At 36.0% G+C, this 21,205-nt stretch overlaps 1 protein-coding gene across 2 annotated transcripts; it reads right to left on the reverse strand.

The window, feature by feature from the left end:
• Positions 1–5,610: 5,610 nt before the first annotated feature.
• Positions 5,611–20,552, reverse strand: LOC105052997 (peptidyl serine alpha-galactosyltransferase). Of its 2 annotated transcripts, XM_073244437.1 has the most exons (9): positions 20,151–20,368; positions 16,348–16,453; positions 16,177–16,258; positions 12,099–12,342; positions 11,776–11,976; positions 11,124–11,596; positions 9,720–9,884; positions 9,382–9,625; positions 5,611–7,029 (listed from the first exon to the last, which is right to left on the reverse strand). In XM_073244437.1, exons 3-9 carry the CDS (start codon positions 16,248–16,250, stop codon positions 6,343–6,345), a joined length of 2,088 nt encoding a protein of 695 aa, XP_073100538.1. In that variant the 5' UTR covers positions 16,251–16,258; positions 16,348–16,453; positions 20,151–20,368; the 3' UTR covers positions 5,611–6,342. The 2 variants fall into 2 exon arrangements, with proteins under 2 accessions (XP_073100538.1, XP_010932293.1); XM_010933991.4 differs by lacking the exon at positions 16,348–16,453 and having other exon boundaries at positions 16,177–16,347; positions 20,151–20,552.
• Between the last annotated feature and the right edge of the window lie 653 nt (positions 20,553–21,205).

Consider the following 21,205-nt stretch of genomic DNA (forward strand, 5'->3'; position numbering starts at 1 on the left):
AAAAAGATGAAGAAAAAATAATAAAATAAAAAGTAAAATCCATAGCTAGAAGGAAAAAATTAGAAAGAAGGAGAAATTTAGAATTCCATGCCAGTTAATTCTATATAACATCAATTTTTAGTATCTCACATAATAGTACTTGGTATTTCCATCACGATCGTCGGACGGAAATAGTACTCGAGAGAGAAATTATAACATTATAAAAGTTTGAAGATTTGATTGCAACAAATCGAAGTTCAGGATAAAAATAAAAATTTTCAAAAAATTTAAAATTTTTTAAATAATTATGCCTTCAAATTTTAAATTTATTTAATTCGAACTCTACCCATAAATTTTATTTGATTATAGTGATGAAACTATCATGGGATGTTCTCTCCTGCATCATCCTATTTTACCGTATAAACAGGTCATATGATATTATGAGATAATTTCATCATACCTACATGGAATTCATAGCAAGTATTCGAATCAAATAAATTTTAAAGTTAGACGGATTGGTTGTACTAGGTTAAAGTTAAGAAGAAAATTTAAAATTTAAAAATAATTTAAGATTTTTATATATAATTATAAGATAAACTTTCAATTTTGTCATGCTTCTTCTAATATCTATCTTAAAGAAAAAAATAGAATATTAGAAACTTTTACTAATAGAGCCTTGTGCGGTGATTAAAACAGGAACGATATTTTCTTTCTTTCTCATTTTAAAAGCATATTTTTTTATTGATATATAATCTCATATAATCAAATGGTGATAATACTAAGAAAATTAATTATTAAGTAAATTAATATATATCTCCAAAAAAATCAAAACATAATTTATAGAATATAAAATTCATTGATTTGAAATATATGGATAGATGATAGATACTTAGTAAATTAGTCATCTAATAGTTCAATACAAATCTTTAAGTAAATTGATATATAGTTTTCAAAACATCATATTCATAAATCTATCCTATACTTTAAAGCGCGTCCTTCCACTCTCCTTGCGTGCCATGTGGCATGCAACATGTTAGAACTGATTGTGCACATACGTCAGATGCGGGAGGATTACATATTTTTTTTATCTTTTCTTCGATGCACTTTGGACTCTCTCAATTTTTTTTCTATCGAATCATTCCTGAGCCCTCTCCAACCTTCTCTACCTCTCCTACAAATATTTTTCTTCCCACAGATCTCGATTTTTTTTTTTTGCTTGGAATCCTTCCAGATTTCTTATCGCGGCCTACTGCCAGTCACCATCATCACCTTTCTCCCCATCATCACCGACATCAGTCATCCCTTTCGATCTCCCTCAGGTGATTTTCTTTTCACATATCTTCGAAAAAGAGAGACCGACGTCCTCCCTACTCTCCCATCGGTCTCCACCATCGCTCTACCGATCCTCACCGGCGCCGAACTTCCCCCTCCAATCTCCTGCAGGTGCTCTCCTTCCCACAGATTTTTATTTTTTTTTGCTTGGAACCCTTCCAGATCCCTCATAGTGGGTTGGACATGATCGATGGAGATGTGGGGGCAGGCCGCGGCGGCTGACAGAGCCGTGAGAGGGGGGAGGGACACGGCCGGCAGAGATCATACAGTCCAGCGTTGCCCCTACCCTCGCGGCTCCACCAGCTATGCCTTCCCTCCCTCATGGCTCTATCGACCACCGCACCTTGCCCCCATGGCTCCGTCGGTCGCACCTCATCTCCTGCAAAGTGCGGATGACATCCTAGTATACATTATATGACTAGGTGATACATACTTATCAATTCTTTGGTATATACAACAAGCTTTTTTTATACACATTTAGCAGTAATCCAATATGCATTTATAAGAAAAAAAATATTCTAAAAATTATGTATCAATTTACCTTGAGGTACATACCGGATCCTATTGATGTATATCAAAGAAGCTACGGTGTGTATAAAAATGTCGACAAGTAGGTATCACCCAACCATGTACAACATGATATTCTAAAAATTATATATCTATTTATTTGAAAATATATATTGAATTGCTAAATGATTAATTTATTAAGTATATATCAGCTGATCATATACTGTATACTTATAAATATCATATTCTAAAAATTATGTATTAATTTATCTATATATATGTATATTAGCTTGCTAGATAGTTAATTTATATGTATTGATAAATTATATTTTAAAAATAAAAAAAAATATCATATGTAATTTTTTTTATTTATTTTATCACATAATTGATGACTTTATTGATGGAAGAAATTTCTGACTTTTAGACTTTTGTTTTAACACGAGCATTAGAAGAAACATGGTAAAATAAATTTTTTTTAATGCCCATCTTATATGGATAAATAAAAAAATTATGTATTTGATTTTTTTATATAAAAAAATTAATAATTTTTATTTTAATAATATTGTATATGGATGATAATACGGTCCATGCTATTTTCTGTGCATGTTTGACCCTCGAAGCACTTTTTGTTGTTAGTGAGGGTGATTTGGGACATGAACGTATAAGCCCTTGGGTCCCCTCATGTCCTCTTCTTTCTTTTGCGTCTTAATTAAACGGTATGGCAATTTGCCCGTCTGGAGGAATTGTTTCACTTTTCTTATCGTACTCTTGTTTCCTGCAATAAAGATGCTTTAGTTTCAAAACTTCTCTGAAACATCAAATAAAAAAAAAAAAAAGGGAAAAAAACTTTTTTTTCTGGAACCGCATGAACAAAATGATGCCCCAGGAAACAAAACCATCAGTCTCAAAATTATAGAAGCAAGGAATCAAATAAGAATTAAAGTAATTACAAGGCCATTTTAGCTAACTTAGAATGCTAAATTTATTAATTTGTGATTGAGCACGGATAGATCTCAATCCATGCGGGACAGCGGGAGTCTCTCCATGGGATTCTGCCAACTGTATATTTGGAATCAAGATACCTGATAGATGAGTACCACAATAATTATTTATATTTTAATAAAATATTTATTAATAATTTTTTGAATAAATATTTATCTTAATTAGAACTATCAAAATGGGCTTGATCCACAGGATCGGCCCGATCCGACCCAACCAACCCTGTAAATGGAATGGGTTGGACTGCCATATGAATAGCCCAAATAACAATCGGACCTGTTTGACCGTCCCACATCAGCCCAAGGGCTAATATGGATTGGCCGGACTAGTCTGAATGGACCATAAAAATTTTTTAAAAAAATTATTTATTTTTTAATCTTTGACTCCTGAGCCCCACTGTCCCACATCGTCCGCCGCTGTTGCAGACCAGCAGGATGACCGCCTCCGTCGATTCCTTTCTCTTTCATCTCCCAGCTCTACAGATCTCCCTCCTCCTTCTCATCGCTGATGCCGCTGCCTCCAACCTCCGAGTCCGATCACGAATCAAGATATGCTGGTCTCCTCCTCCCTTCTGCTGATGGACGTCCCTCCATCCAACCTCCAAACGATCCCCTTCCTCTTTCGGACCCCTCCCTTCCGCCGACGGACGCCCCTCCATCCAACCTCCGAGTGAACCTCCTCCTCCTCTGCATCGTCGGCGCCACCACCTCTGAGTCAAATCCAGCCGCAGCTCTTTCTTCTTCTCAGGCTCTCTCGATCTCTCCATTCTTCGAGTTAGATCCACGCTTCTCCTCGGGCTCTCTCAGTTTCTCTCCATTCTTCAGGCTCGACCGCTCGAGGCACCACCACCTTTGAGTCAAATCTGTCTGTGGCTCCTCCTTTTCGGGCTCTCTCGATCTCTCCACTCTTTGAGTTAGATCCGTGCCGCCTCCGGCCTCCTCTCAGGCTCTTTCGGTCTCTCTCTACTCTTCAGGCTCGATCGTTCGAGGCTTTATTCCTCTCGGACTCTCTGTCTCTCTTTTTTTCACTTTTCACTCTTCAGTCATTTAAGATTCAAGATCTATGGATTGACCCGATCTGACCCACTGCCTTTAAAAGATTGAGCTGGACTAACTATATTGTGTTTCATTTTTTTTGACTTGGCCTAGTCCGGTCACATTAAATTTTAGATTTTTATGAGCCGGATCGGATCGAATCAGCCCATTTTGATAGTACAAATCTTAATATGAAAAGTCACTGCCCAGATAAGTTTTCAATAGCTCTGTTTCCCATAATAGCAGCCCTATTTTTTTAATTAATAATAACAATTCTTCAAGATTAATGCTATTTCTACCGGATCTAATCTAATTAGAGAATGATGGCCTTCTTAGACATCACAAAAGATAATTTAGTTATTATAGCAAATCAATTAATGCATGACACCTATAGAAACTCAACGGAAGGAAGACTGATTGAAAATAGGGATAAGCGTAGAGAAACCCTAATTTACATCTACAAAATAATTTTATTATGAGCTTTTTACTAAAAACTTTTTATATTTTTCATTTCATGTAATTTATATTTTCTTATGCCTAAAACAATATTACTTGAATTTTCCAAAAAAATAAAAAAAATCAAAATAGTACATCAATCTAATCATCATACCAGACTTAAACTTTTAACTTTAAATAGGATTTCAATTAAATTACAAAATTGGAAAATGTTTTAATAACATTGGGTAGGGGCCGAGCGAACGCGTACCCCCGCTCCCTCAGAGTGCAGTGAGGGCCGCTACCCCGGGCAATGGGCCTCTGTGATCACCCATCGACACCGTCCAGGTAAGTATGGCCCACGTTTTAACCTTTCTTATTATATAGTCGCTCGCGCAAGCGGGCCCCACTTGGCTACCCGATGTGGGACTAAAAACAACACCACTCCACCCGCAGATACGGCCTTTATTTGTGATTTGCAGCTCCCGACGTCCAACGGTTTGATGAATGCATTCCTGTTAGCTTAACCCCTGGATTAAGACTCTTGCAGAACATAGAAGTAATTCCAGTACATAAATTCAGAAGAAATTTACAGTGAAGTATGTAGTATAACCTGAATCCAACAAGCCGAAAAAGAAAGGTAGGCATAGTGTGGTAAATCAGACAGACAGTTTAATCCCCTTTTTTTTTCTTTTCTTTTTTCTTTTTTTTTTTTTTACTTCTACAAAAGTGGGACTCACATTTCAGAGTTCATTATGCTGTAATAAATTAAAGCCACACCTTTTCAATCATGTTATGGAGTGTGCCAGTTGCTCACTGCTAAAAACTTTAATAGCCATAGAGGAGACACCACCTTTCAACGATCAGTTTCTTTAATTTTATTTACCTTCAAAAATTTGGATCACTGATGCATGCATTACACATACCAGATATGTCAGCATGATCGGTGACGCCATCATCCACAAGAATTCACCGCACTTCTTTATCAAGATACTACAGTGGTGACATAATTTCTTCTAAGCATGGATATGATAACCACTAGTTTCTCAAAACAAAAAATTAAAAAAAAAATGAATTTTGTTATTTTCTGCAAAATCAATCAGTACATTAGATGATTGTTGGGAAAAGAACATGAGAGATTACATACTGTATATAAAAATGTATTGTAGTACATCCTGAACTAAACTACACAAACATGGACCAAACTCTATACTATCTCTTCTTTGGCAGATTCCATGCATCCTTTAGCTTTCTAAATATGTAATATCATAGATTGTGACTAAAACAGGCAATAATATGTAACCTGCTCTCAATGGACAAATGATGGTTCTGAACTCAAATTTTGTTTGAAACAAAACAGGCAGCAATGTGGAACAACATTGATACATGTTTTACATTCATATACATTAAAATGACTCAGTGGTGCATGTTTTACATTAAGCAAGGAAAAAAAGACAGAAAATACAACTGCAGCAACAGTTTGTCTTTGCAGCGCTTACATCACATATAATAAAGAACTTTCTGAAAAAAAAGTTGACATACTGGAAGTAGATCAACAGTGGATGGAGTTTTCTTGGTTAAGATGGACAGATGAGATGCAAATTTGCAGTCACACATATACCATGTATATTTATGCTTCCGCTTCCTGCTACAATACAATGTAACCCTTGAAAATATATGTGCAAAGCAGGCACAACCAGTAATGTATCTAAGGACTAAAATAAAGTCAAAACTGGCTGACTCATAGCTAATAACCAAAATCAACTGCTGAGATCTTTAGAAAAATGATGAGGACCAAATTGCGTGACAAAAGTGGAAATTGTCCAAATCTTAAATGAAATCAACTCTCCATATACAGCAAAATATTCAGCAACAAATCTTTCAGGGTGAAGAGCTTAGCTTCCTCTAACCTTGAAATGATTATACATAGATCTCGCAGTTCAACTGATCTAGTCATTCTCCCTTCTTCATGTGATAATCTTTCCTGAGCCATTTATGCCATAAATCTGGCTGGACACCATGTGTTGTATAGGTTACACGATCATTATCCAAGATTTCAATCGTCAGAAGCTATTTCAACATCATAGATGTGCTTATCATGAAACTTATGAGAATTTCCACCAGTATCTGAAACTCCAGCATAAGTTTTTTTGTTTCTGGCCCTCTTTGAAGCTTCCCCTTTATGGGTTGAAAGGACCATGGAGATCACAGCTAAGAAGCCTAACACTGAAAAAGCCCAAAGTCCAACCATCCAAATCCTTAGAGACTTACCACCATTATTTGACCTATATATAGATGACATATTTGATCCAACGAATGGAACAGGGATTTTTCTTGTTATATGCAAGTTCTCATTGTTCCCTTCATGTCTTTGTCTAAATGATATGCCCTCATCTCCTATTAATTGATTTGAATTACCAATAGCATTTGAAGGAGGACAATTCCTTCGCTTATGGTGCAGATAGAGAGCCCTGTTCAGTGCTTTTCCGCATTCAATACTAAGGAGATCCCTTTGAAGGATATTTTCATCTTCCTTGGAAAGAGTAGAAGGATCAGGAGGTTCAGGAAACTTAGCCCAGCATGTGTTTACCATGTCAACATCCCTCCAATCAGCCTTGTCAAAACTCCAGTTCCCAACATCAAATCTCAGCCCATAATGGAACACCTTGTATTTGACTCCTGGTTCTGGGACGTAACCTGGATATATTAATATGTCCCGCTTTACAATATGCCTTAAATTTAACTGCATGAAAAGAGCATCAGTTGATGTCATTCAGAAGATCTAAGTGGGCTTTCAGATAAAATTACTGTTGACAACTGATACTACATCAATAAGGGCTAACATAAATGCATCATGTCAAGGATATAAGCATAAACATTCAACGACTCTTGGACATATTTGGACATTTAAGAATTTGGCAGTGGAAAGTGTATGAAGAAACAGATATGCAGTTTTGAATTAAGATAAGCATCTTCCTTTTTCTTTCAAATCTTGCCCACAAATATATCTCAGCTCAGCGACGAATGAAAAGGAATTTCATTAAAGACAGGGAAAGGCCTAATGGTACATAACAATGGAAAGTTGAAGATATGCAGCAGTTGAAAGTTTAAATTTATATTCAATCATGGAACAGAAAAAATGTAGGAAAAAAACTACTTAAGTGTATATAACGTTTAATAAGAGTGTCATTACAAACAGGAAAAGAAGCTACTCCCAAATCTTTACACATTATCTGGACAAATAATACTGTATTGTAATAAAGTAGGCGAAACAACCTTTTCATTTTCTTTATATTGACGACTTGATCTCGAAGTTCATCACTCAAGGACAAAAAATCAGTCAAATTCATCTCTAAAAAAATCTATATTTCACCATTTTCTACAATTAATAGTTCATCTTCCACGTTTTAAAGGTCCAGGCTTACAGGTCATTACGGCAACTTTCACTTCTTCAAGATATTTATTTGGACAAGTAGAGTTATTATTATTATTATTTATGTTTACCTTTTTCTCCTCTTCTGTATTATTTTGGATGGACTATTTTGATTGGTTTGGCCTGTTTGACATAGAGTAGCTCAAAATTTGGTATAGTTTACTTCATTAACTTTTTTAATTTTGTTTCAAATTGATTTGCTCTTTCTTTTTTGAGTATTAATAGTCTTTTGTTTGTTTTAGGTCCTCAAGGGTAGGCTATATATTTCTTATTTTGTTGTAATTTTCGTACTAAGTTTTGAAGTTGTTTTTAAGTGGATTTTTGAGCTCTATTATGAGTAAGATTATAAAGGTCTTATGTTGAGTTTAAATTGGATTAGAAGAGTTCTAAATGCATTAGGATCTTGATTTGGAAAGGCTTTAAGGTATTTTATATTGGATCTTATGGAATTATGAATTTACTGTTTTCTTGGAAAGTCTTTAGTTATCTTTTGCTGGAAAAGTGGATATATTTGATAAAATGGAATTTCTTGTTTGGCAAGGAATATATTTTTTGGTCCACCACAGGTAAGTTGGCAGTCTTTTTATGAGTAGGAAATGTTGATATCAGGTTGTTTGAGTGTCTACAAAATGTGAAACCATAAGGAGTGATGAATTATGTATAGCTTATGTATTTTATTGAATGAAATAACTGCTTTATGAGGATCTACACTCTATCATCATCTCTCTCCTTTATACTTCTGTTCTTTGTGAACCTTTCTTTTCTCATCCTCTACTTTTGCTCTTTTTCTTGCTGTTTGTCTATAGAAAGAAAAAAGATAAATGTGCAGATCTGCTCAAATCTGGATTGACGCGTAAGCATTTCAACTATCTGAAGGTTCACCTAAGTACAACTTTTCCTAAAGCAACTTAAAACTAGATAACGTTGTCTGCCTTTGATAAAAGAATAAGAGGTAGAGAAGGAAGAAGTATAAATATTAAAGGTAATAAAATGTAACTCTGTTTCTCTCTCTCCCATGCGTGCATGCTTGCTCGTGCAAAACATTGGAAATTCTTAATCATCCTTTTTTTTTCCTGATTTTACTTCTTTTGACAATGCTATTTTTGTAAATTCTGACGCTCTCACCTGAAGAACACCACTAGGTTCAGTCATATTCTGAAGCATCTGAAGCACATCCAAAGTGTTTGATGCATCCTAACATCGGGGAATTTGCACATATGGATTTTTTTTAGGGAGCACTTAAGTTTCTAAGAAAAAATTGCAGCAATAATCCTCTTAATTATAAACCATATTATGCACCATTAAGAAGGTAGTAATACGAGAATCTAAGAATATTCTGATCAAAAGGTATGGCATTATTTGTTCTAATGCAAGTCTGAATAAATCATTGCAAAATAGTTGCTGGGATGAAGCAAGAAAAGGCCTAGGCATCAAGAAAGGAAATGCAAAAAATTTTATGGGTTATTTTGAAGTCTGCATCACATCATATACATGAACAAAATGTTCTCCATGGATTGGTGTAACCGTGTCACTTTGTGTGCTTTTGGCCGCAAGCATGCACATTCAATATCCTGTGCATTAAGAAATCCAAGTGCAGACATGCCCTTCTGAACTGTCAATAATTAGGACAACAGTATTGAATAATGAACAATATATTCCTACCTCAGCTGCACCAAAGGAGTAACCATACATCTCACTAATCCAACCAGCTGCATATATGTCACCAGTGAAATTTGTTGCATAATGAGCTTTGTCAGCTCTAACCTCCTCCGTCTTGTGCAGCCACAGTAAAGCAAACTTCCTCAGGTCATCTATGTGCATTATTATGACTCCGCCAACCTTGTCACAAGTTGAGGGATTGCGAGTATGTATCTTTGCAAGCTCATTGTCACATCCAATAAGGTATCTGAGTAAAAGAAATGAAAGAACAGCAATGAGAACAGGTAGACAACATAATGAACTCTATTTTATTTTTTTTAAATAAAATATCCTCCTCTTACTCATAGGGAGTTGAAACAGGATGGCCACGTTGTACACCATACTCCCATGGTGTAATGGGACCCCTCATTATCATATCAGCATCCAAAATAACTATGAACTCTGCATCGGTCTCCACATGGTTAACCCAGTGAAGAACAGCTGCAGGTTTATTGATAGCTGGATACCTAACATGGTAAAGAAGTATGCAGATTATCATAATAGCATATGCATGATACAACAACCCTTTGATAAAGCAACCAAATCCACTGGGTAGAAGAACACCACGTTGACAAAAGCATTTGATTTAAGTGAATTAGTCTATACCAAAGCCAGAGTAATGGTCTATCATAAAAATTTAACATTCACTTCAGGAATTTGGCTGGCATAAGACTAGAACACTAAACATTTGCAGATCAATTTTCATACTAGAAAGGAGTGACCCACATAGATATTATGATATCCTGTACAGTTCATAGGCTTTCAAAATGAATCTGTGGATTTGTTTAATAGAGTTGTTAGAAATTCACAGATGTTGTATTAAACAGTACTGCTTCAGTGAAAGAAAGAGAATTTATTTGTTCGCAGTCTGACAGAGTTTCCATGGAAAATGCCATGAAGGTATTTGACTGATTCAGGTGAATACATACATATGTAAGTACATTTTATATGAAATTTGAGAACTAGAATTTAGATGACTATTTCTGCACTCATTTGTTGCATATGTAGGCAAGTACCAAAATAAATGATTTTTGGTTTTCAAGCATTTTTAGTGGTTTAGTCATGATCAATGGAGTGGATCACCATGTTCAATGGTTTGTCATCAAGTTTTAATCATCAAATTTCTGATCAAAGATTTTTAGTGTCCAGTCAACATACTAGTATTGGATTGATATTCAAAATTCTCTAATCTCTCTTGTGCATGAAATAATCTGCACAAGACAAAACAAAAAAAAAAAAGTCCAGTTGCTTCCCGATACAATAGACAGCACTAACAAAGGAACACGAACAGATATAAGTTCTATCACAAATATAGTAAATGTATCACATGTCAGAAAAAAAGGACCATGTACTATTTTAACACTTCAGGGAACAGATGATTTCTAATCAAGATATACAGATTATCATCACAGAACAAACATTGTGGCAGTGCTTACAGGCTAAAAGACCAGTTTTCAGGAATAATTACTGCTACATGCCTACATTGTCTTTTCCATTTTATGCTGAGATAGTTGCTCATGTTTTCATCTCAGAAATGCCAACGATCTTATCATGCAATTTGCTGTTGGTTGTGAGTCTATTCACTTTACATGATTCGAATCAGAAATTTTAAGAAATAAGGTTCTATTTAGCAAACACTCTGAAATGCTTGACTAAATAACAGGTTTTTAAGCTTAAGATCCCCAATGGTGTGAATGGTAGGTTACCAATCCCCTGTCAGTGGATGTCGGCTCATTGATGGAACATAATGTGTGGGAGCCAGGTCATGGCCCTTGTACCGCTTCAAGTCTTCGTCAGTACAACTGAGAAGGCGTGTGATATTACCAGGCTGACCGCTCAAATGAAAGCTATGGATAAGGCCTACTGTTTGCCAATCAAAATACGGTGAACATTCAGTGGAGAAAAGGGTATGAATTTTTGGGTGTGCCCTTCCTGATTCATCTGAGAGTTGTTTTGGCTCAATTATCTCATGGTGCATCTGATGTTGATTTAGGAGCTTTGGCTTGGTAAGCTCTGAAAATCTCTTACTTCTTAAAAAACTTAAGTACTTTGACCACTTTGGCTTGGGACACCCCATTGATGCATGGTGCAACAGAAGACCTTCATTCAAAGTGTTAATGCATTCTATGCTCAAAAATAAGCCCCGCCTTTTGTTCGGATCAGATTCCATCATCTCAACCTGCACACTAGTAACCGTCACAATTGTTGATGGGGCATGGTATTGTCAGTTTAAAAATGGTGCATAAGCTCCATGAATTGGGAACAGAAAATAATTCGGAAGAAATGATTTTTACACTTAAGGCATAAAGTTGCAAATACAAATATAATGTTGTGATACAATTTCAATGTGATTCCTACCTCTCTAGGATAAGGGGGTGAAGCGAAAAGACGGTTGCAATCATAGACAATGGGATCCTCATGATGCTCTAACTTACTGAAAGACCATGTCCCAACTTGAAATGGTAGGCCATAGTGCATGAGAATTGGCTCAGTACCAGGTCTTGGAATATAACCTGGATAGATCATCAAATCATCATTTATCTTGTGGTGAAGGCCTACCTGTTCAAGCAGATCATGAAATGAAAAGAAAGTAAATTATGTCAAGGAAAATACATCCCAACAAAAAAGCAACATTATATGGTGGCTCAAAGATTCTTTGAAACAATAACAACTTATCTTACTTCTGCAGCACCAAATGAATATCCATACATCTCACTGATCCAACCCTTGCCATAAATGTCACCTGTTATATTGGTTCCCCAATGGGCCCGATCCTCCCGTACTTCTTCTGTCTTTGAAAGCCACATAGGTGCTAATGCCCTTAAATCATCAATATGCATAGCTAAAAGCCCACCAACCTTGTCACATAATTCTGGATGCTTTGTGTGCAATTTTGCAAGAATATTATTGCATCCCCTTAAATAACTAATTAAAAGAGAATTGGATAAATGTCAATGAAGGATCAATAAGAGAGTGATAAAATTAACAAATCAAATACATAATAAATTAAAAAAAATTATAAAGAAAAACAGTTTGCATTGATCATTAGGTGTTAAAAGCCCCATGAAAAGTGTAGGGATCTACCAACTAGTATCATTGTAGCAGTTGCAGAAATAAGCAGGTAGGGGATCAAAGAAAATTTGGATATATGAAGATGATGAGTGCTGCATATCTCATTCATAAATTACTGGTCTTAGCAATTGTTTCCTCTATAATAACTAGAGAAGATAAAATGTTTTTCAGCAACTGTCAGTGACAATAGCAAAGGATAAAATCCAAATAAAATATCTTTCAGTGACTATAAGTGACAATAGCAAAGGATAAAATCCAAAATCAAAAATTTGATGGTAAAAATATGGAAACTAATAGGATTGTCGTGGAGATGACCTACCGACCAGAACGACCCTTCTCCTTAAAATGCATCCAGGATGACAGCGGAATCGCACCGGACACAAACATCGGCCTGGGGCCTCGACCCTGTGCCCACCTGAAGCCACCAACTCCTTTATCCACATGTGTAAAGCCCGCAACTAACATCCACGACTAACAACTTTGATTTGTAAGTTAGTGGAGAATCTGCTATCCTAACAAACTGCCAAAGCATGGCCTAAAGGCCTAAAGGATCAGGCCTAACGGCCCAAAGATTCCGACTAAACTGCCTATGACTCCACCTTTATATAAAAAGGTACCAAAGGGACCCTCAGGTAAGCAAGCTCTGTCATGCCCCAAATCCGAGACATAATACGGCCATGCTATCGAGGAATGCTATCCTCGATAACACGAAGCCAATCAATCATAATCAACTAAAATCCATCACAAATAAAATATGATAAAAGATTCAATTCCATCATTCATCAAGTAATTAAACCAAAATTGATTCAGAGCGACTAAATCCAAAATCAAATACCAAACTCCTGTCTCAAAATTCATAAATACTTTAACTACAAATCTATGATCATCAAATAAACTAAGTTTCAGCTACAAAATATTCAAGCTTACTACGCAAATCTCCAAGTCTGAATCCTTCATTGGTCCTAACCTTATTCCTCTATAAAAAAAAAATATGAGCTACACTAGCTCAGTAAGTAGAACCTACGCTTCTTTACCGGATTAAGCATAAGTTTTTTCATGACAATGTAATATTTAAAAAATAACAAATATTACAAAATAAATTATTTTATAAAGTATATAATAAAAAGAGTCATAAAGACAATCATTCATACATAAATCATGAACATTTCATAAACATGATTCGTAAATCATTTTTGTCATGTGTCCATATCATGTTTCAAAATCTTGCTCATAAATATTCATGCTATGGTCACTTTATACTCGTGACAAGATCAATGTTTTTAATCGACAGAGTTCTTATTTCGTATGCCAACTTTATACCTGCTAGCAGGATCTGTATTCTTATGGATGTCAGCTCTAAGTGTCGACCTTCCCATAGGAATTCATTCATAGCTATTTGAAAGCTTTCAAAATCTTTATTTTTTTTCTTAAAATATACATATACATAGATAGAAAAATAATAAAATTCATATTTCATAAACATACTATTTTCATAAATATATTCATGAAATCAATGGTCATAATAAAACATGCTTTTTTATATCTCATATACCGATCCTTATTTTATGAAAATCATGATTTCATCTGCAAGAGGTCACATGCATAGAAAATATGAAAATTTAAAAATAAATAAGAAACATAATATCCACTTACCTTATTCGTCCTAGATCTTCTTTTGTTAGAAAAATCAAATAATCCTATTAAAAATATTAGATCATAATCAATTTTTCTTTAATTAATTAAATAATATTAAAGAAAAGACTGTTGATTAGATGATCAGTTCGATGGACCATCCAAGCATCAAAGTGGCTTGGGGTCTTCTTATCGAATCAGCACAAGTCCCTAAAAGAGGAAGATATGACTCGATACTGGAGTCCCTAGGTGTTCTAAGAGAGAAAGTGGGTGAAGAGAGAGAAAATAGAGAGATAAAGTGGAGAGAGAATCTTCATATTCCTCAAAAAAAAATCTATGATCAAGATTATCAGAGATCATATCAGGATGACTCAATAGGGGTTAACAATGATTGGATGCTATGAATTTCTAGCAAGGGATGGGCTGGAATCCGACAAACTACAAAGCTATCAAAGCGATTTTGGATCTCTTTGAAAAGATTATCTTAGATTCATATTGGAGTCCAAGGATTAGATAGAAAGAAAAAGAAAGAGAGTAGAGAGTGACAAAAGAGAGAGAGAGAGAGAAATCCCTTCTCTCTCTTTTTCTTCTCTTTTTTTTTTTTTCTTCTCTTCTCTTCTCTTCTCTTCTCGTCTTCTTTTCTTCTTCCTTTTCTTTGGCTGAGCAAGGGATAACGTTGGCGGCTGGTAGCTCATGCTCCGACGGAGTGCGACGGCACGATCGAAGATCCAGCAGCAGCAATCGATGGCGGTGGGGCAGGAGACGGCCGGCGGTAATAATCGGCTGGCGAGAAATCAAAAAGCAGAAAAACATGAGACCAAGCGGATTTTTCTTTTTCTTTTTCTTGATTGTGGCCGTTGGCCGTTCATCGATGACTATGGTCTCACCATGGAGGGTCGTGGGGAGGCTGAGGTACCTGCCTAGGGTCTGGCTTTAAGGGTCAGCGACACCAATGGCCAAAAAAAGCAAACAAATGCCAAAAAAATAGGAGATTCTTTCTTTGTGGTTTTCTGACGAAACCTATAGCCGACGACAGTGCCAAACGCCATGGGAAGGGAAAGAGAGAGAGGAGGAAGGATCGGGCTCTTACCTTGGCTCCGATGGCATCTCCAGTTTCGATTTCCGACGAGCACAAAGATGGTAGGCCGCGGCTTCAATGGGAGGAAGCAAGGAGAAAGAAAAGAGAAGGCTGATGCTTGTGGTGGCTCGAAGGTGGGTTTGGCACTCTTAAATGGAGGTGGAAGGTAGGGATTTCCTAGCCTCCGATGGCCTCTAAAAGTCCAAGTTTGATCGGGAGTGTTGAGGAAGAGAAGACTCCCATCAGGAGTCCTCTTCCAAGCCCTTTTTCTTTTGGTTTTGGGGTGGGACTTGGGTTGATTTTTAATGGACTGGTCCAATTGGACCAGGCCATCACAAGCTCAACTAGAAAGGGAGAATGGCACTCCTCTCTCTCGCCATTCTTCTCTTTTCCTCTATCATTCTTAAGCTCTGGCTAACATAAGCATCGGAGGGTCCTCCGCCGGAAATCCTCCGACAAGTGCGGATTTTCCTCGCAGGTTCCCTCCAGCATTTCAATCCCCGGATGGCTTCCAACCCCCAGCCACACCAGCATCGGGCCAGAGACTTGCAAGTTGCAGCAACAAGGATCAACTTACAAATCTCCTACAATTATCACGTTGGATATATCTAATAACGATATGCATGATATAGCTTTTTACCAATGACATTAAATTTAGTCCACAAGTAAAATTCTGATTACTTATATCATGAGCTAAGTTCAGGCTTGGCAAATAAAGAAATTCCATGACAAGCAGAAATACCAGTCTATTTAATGACAAGAAGATTCTAATAAAACATAATAGAAGAAACTACAAGCACTGACTTATATCAATGATAAAAAAGACAAACCCCACCAATGATTAGAAATTAGGAATCTTCCTCAGATTTAGTAGCTTAGATTCATTTAACAAAGATAATAACTAATTCTTCCTTTTCCTCATTACATGGTGTGAATCTGATATGTCAACAAAATGATCATGAAGTGACTATTCATACCCATAATATGCTGCAACTGGTTTGCCTTTCTCTGCGCCAAGTTCCCAAGGAATTATAGGACCTCGAATGATCATATCTGCATCTAAGATTACAACCCAATCAACATCATTTGAATCTTTGCTATGTTTAAGCCAATGAACAATCCCTGCTGGCTTATTGATAGCAGGGTACCTGAAAGCAACAAGGGACAATGCTGAGAGCTTGTTAAACACTGACCCTAGAAGAAGCTTCTGAGACATAATAGCTCTAGCCAAGGAGGAAGATGAAAGCTATTCCTCTGATTATGGAAAAGAAGGCAAAGAAATCAAGGGATCAACTTAAATGCAAAATGTAATGCTTTAAGGTAGCAAAGCAAATGCATAGTGAGCAACATACAGATGCTTGATGGCTGGGACAAAAAAGTCAGTTCAAGATGTTGTGGACTCATGACAAATAAATAAGGCAACTTTTCATAAGATCATCAGAAGCAGAGAAAATAAAATAAATTACAGGTAAGATGAGACCAATCAGATGAAAAGGCAACAGCTTTTTTTTTTTGTGGGGGGGGGGGAGGTGGTGTGGTTGCAAAAATAAAAAATTCAACAATATAATACCACTGAACACAATACATTTTGATTTTGTATGATAGTAAACTAGCAGCATATTAAACCTATATACAATCTGCCAAAAATGTCTTCATGTATATGGGGTAGAAAATAGGTCCCCTAGAATAATCTTTTTGACCTTTTGCACACTAGGAACTTTAATATCCAAAGAATATTTTTGACCAAAGCTAACATAAATGTTAAAGACCTAAAACTTCCTGTTTGAACCCAAACAATAAATTGTGCGAGAACTCTACAACAATATAGATTCACAAGATCAAGTTACCAACATTATGGCCATACACAGCATCATACATCACCCTTAGCCACTTCGCTGTATCAGCAGGATCAGTCTCATGTAAGCTGTACATCTTGAGGACTTTGTGATACTCTGTTTACATATTTCTGAATTCAGAAAGGTGTTTAGTGGCTAGTGCTAGTCCTGGTTATGTAATGTCATTGTCTTTTGGAGAACTCATACACCAATAGGAAACTTAATATTCTATTGGTTGGTTCAACTAGATAAGCCTTCAAAAACATCACTTAAATTATTCAAGAGTCATGAATGAAGAAAAGTCAATGCTATGAAGTTGTCAGTGAAAGCCACTGCAACATAACATACATCAATATGCAATAGAAATTATTCCTACATGTAGTTCCAATTTTCCATATTGTGCCATTCGAAATGAACTTCTTTCATTTGGGTGACCAGCCTAGGGCTAATTATTCTACAGTAAGAAAAGCACTGTATCATGTAAATGCTGTAAACTTTATAGTACAATACAAACAATGTGTTTGAAGTTTGTCCTAATCAGCCTGTTAGCATATCAGTATAAAGGAAAATTCTATATCAAATGTTCATGCAGTCATGATCATACACTGTTATACTATTAGAGTCTTCTAGATTTGTGGTAGATTTATCCAAGCAGAGAAATATAGAAGGATCAGCATTGTGTTTTCTCTTACTCAAAACTTACATAATTGAAGAAAAGTCCATACACTTCAGTTGTCTGGCTGCCATGTTAATTTAATTGTGAGACTTTCCTGCAGTGGACTGACTTCACACAAATGGCATAATCTATTATTTATAATGAGAACTCCTGGAGTTGGGCATCTGAAGCCACACTCCAAGAGACCTCTGCATGGTGCCTTGTTTTTGTTTCCCTTTTTGGGGGTACAGAAGGATCTCTCTCCCCCTCCCTCACACCTCTTCTTGGAAAAGCATGTTCTACAACTAGTGTGCTTTAAACTGAATGACAAAGATGAGTCTGTCATTCTTAGACCCACACTTTTCGTCATTTCTTTGCTCAATGCATAAACTATGGAATTGATATTTTTGGGTCTTTTCCTAGTTTCATTTTAAGTTAAAAGAGAACTTTCCTATAGCCAGTGAGTCCAACCTTTTCATAGTTATTCTGAAGTCAGGCTTGAATTTGCAAAATAATAAGAACATCAGAAGCATTTAGGTGTTTGGTTCCAAGAAATTGGGGTGTATTTTTTCCAGTTTTTTTTTTTCAATCTTTTGGTATCATTTTATGGTTGTTTCAGACCAAAAGTTTCCAAACCATGCACTTAAACTCTCAAAAGAGAAAAACATACTCCAAAATTCTGTTTTATAAAAATTCCCAATCTTATTTCCTTCAATTATTATCTATTCTCTTTTTTATTTTGCTACCGTTTTCTAGTTGGAGCTGCTAAAATTGGAGCCAAGACCATTGTAACCAACAATCATTTGACTCTACTAAAACCAAAACCAAAATCAAGGTTTCAAACCTTGAACATGATAAATGTTTAAGATTGATCTTCCAATGGAGCATGAATGTCCAATGGTGAAACATTTCATGTATTAGTCAGTCATGTAATACATACATGATATGTTTATAAAAGGATCTCTAGATCTTCACAATCTGATATTGATGACCAATCATGGTTAGCTAGTACTATTTTTTTATTAATTTTTTTTTCTTCTTCACTAGTTTATATAGGTCCTATTAAAAGTTGGATGAATTTATATAGGTCCTACTTTCTTATAGGTCAAATTAGAAGATTTTTGAAGTTATTGAAGAGTTTATAATCATCCAGACAATGTCCCACATGAATCTTTTTTTTTTCTTTTGCCTCCCTTTAGAAAGAATTAGGTTATTTGTAGTAGGAAAGACTTATAAGTGTCCTATGATGGTTTTTAGGGTTATTTTAATAAAGTAGACAAGTTGATGTAGTGTTCAAGTTTGCTGATAATTTTTTAAGACTTCTAGTTCAAATTGAAAATATGATAAGATAAAAAGAGAAAGAGAATGAGTTTTGAGAGAGATGATAAATCTTATGCCATTATTCCAACTTGTTATGAGGTGCAGGTGCATGGAAAGTATGGTGGAATGCATTATATACTATGATTAATAGGAATATTCAAATATATCTATTCACCTCCGATTCAGAAAGGAATATCTTAATGGCCTTAAAAGTCTATCATGAAACTTGGTGGATTAAGAAAAGGCCAAGAACTGTGCAAGGATGAAACAGAAAGAAGAGAATGATTTCTGCGAAGATAATTCCAATTTCTTTTGTGATGTGAAGCATGGAAGTAATGGTGGAATACACAACATAATATGACTCAAATGAAAATTAACAGAAGTATATTCAACCCCTGCATCAACAAGGAAGATCTTAATGATCATAGAAAACTATGCATGAACCATGGTGATTTATAAATTCCTTAAATTATGTGGATACCGAATTGTCCCCACAAATGGTAAGGTGGAGGCTGTGGCAAAGCTTAAAGAATAGGGACGTAGAGAACTGCGCATTGGATCTCACATAAATATCCGAGACAACAAAATTTTACAGAATCAAGTGGGCAATTTGCGATAAGAATGATAAAAATAAAACAAAATTGCTCAAGAAATCAAGTAAATGACAGGCATGGTTTAAAGGGAGATGCATTGACTTCAGCATTCCAACAAAAGAAAACAAAAAACTAATCTGCACCGATAATGTCGATTCGAAAGCACATAAAAAACCATATCTTGGTGAGTAATAAAGAATAGGACTTGGCCCAGAAGGAAAGACGCATAAATTTCTTAGAACAAGCTCCACAAAATTCAGAAGAACCCACACACACCTCATATGAAAGTCATAGTGTTGAATCAGTCAAGCTATCCTCAGGTGCTATCTAGTTATACAAAACACTCGTTGACACAAAATTTCATTACAGAAAACCAACTTTACTAGGAATCAAGTCCTGCCCATGTTCCCAAGTAGCACCATTTGATGTGATTCCAACAAAGTTCTCAACATTTTCATGATTCAACACCAAATGCAATCAAAACAACCAACTATTCTAACAAAAAAAAAAAAAAAGGACAACAAGAAGGAAAGCAAGCGGATGCTCACCAATCGCCGGTCTTGGGGTGCCGGCTCATGGAGGGAACCTTGAAGGTGGGGGCAAGGCCCATTCCCCGGTACTGGCGGAGCTGCTCGTCGGTGCAGCTGAGGAGGCGGGTTATGGGGCCCGGCTGGCGAGCTTTGCGGAAGCTGTGGACCAGCCCAACCGTCTGCCAGTCGAAGTAGTCTTCGCATTCCACCGAGAACAGCGTGTGAATCCTCCATGGCGCTTTCTGCCCCTCCTCCTCCGCCGCCGCCACCAACAGCGCCGCTCCCAGCGCCACCAGCACCCCCACCACTGCCGCCGCTGCCCTTATTCTCGCCATCAGAGCCGATGTGGGGATTGGGATGGAGATCTAAAAATTCATGTCTTTTGGGGGAGCAGGCGAGAAAGTTTCGGTCGACCGTAATTTATACATATTATATGTATATAAAAGGAAGAGGACGAGAACTGAGTTTGTTTTAAGTTTTTATAATGAAGATTTTAGGGGAGAAGTGTGATTTTAAAGGGCCCGCAGTCAGGGGCTTTTGAATTTTTTTTTTTCCACATTTTGATGCGCTTAAAGACCCAAAATATTTCAATTTTTTTAATTATTTATGATTAATTTAAAAAATAAATATCAAAATAATGATAAATTTAAATTATTTATGAAAATACTAGACAATACTAGGAACTAGATGGATCCAAAAATTAATCGTCCTTTGATAGGATGACTCTATAAGTCGCCTTGCGACTCTATAATTTATAAATCATCTTTTCTGTGACCGCCAGCTAGAAGACAGATAGACCAGAGAATGAATCGTCTTTTGATAGGACAATTATATAATTTATAAGTCATCCTTTCTGTATTAAGTTAATATTTTTATTTATTTTATTTTTTATTAATTTTAAAATATGAATGTAAATAAGTAAATATCTTCATATTTAAAATTAATAAAAATATCAAAAAAATTAAAACCTTTCAAAATAAGAAGTCAAAATTTAAATTTTAGTTTAAATTTTTTTCAAATTCGAAACTTTTAAAATTTTTCTTCTTCAAAACAAATAGGTTAAAGGATCTCAA

Source organism: Elaeis guineensis, chromosome 10 (genome assembly GCF_000442705.2).
Source record: "Elaeis guineensis isolate ETL-2024a chromosome 10, EG11, whole genome shotgun sequence".
In the NCBI taxonomy this organism is placed as follows: Eukaryota; Viridiplantae; Streptophyta; class Magnoliopsida; order Arecales; family Arecaceae; genus Elaeis; species Elaeis guineensis.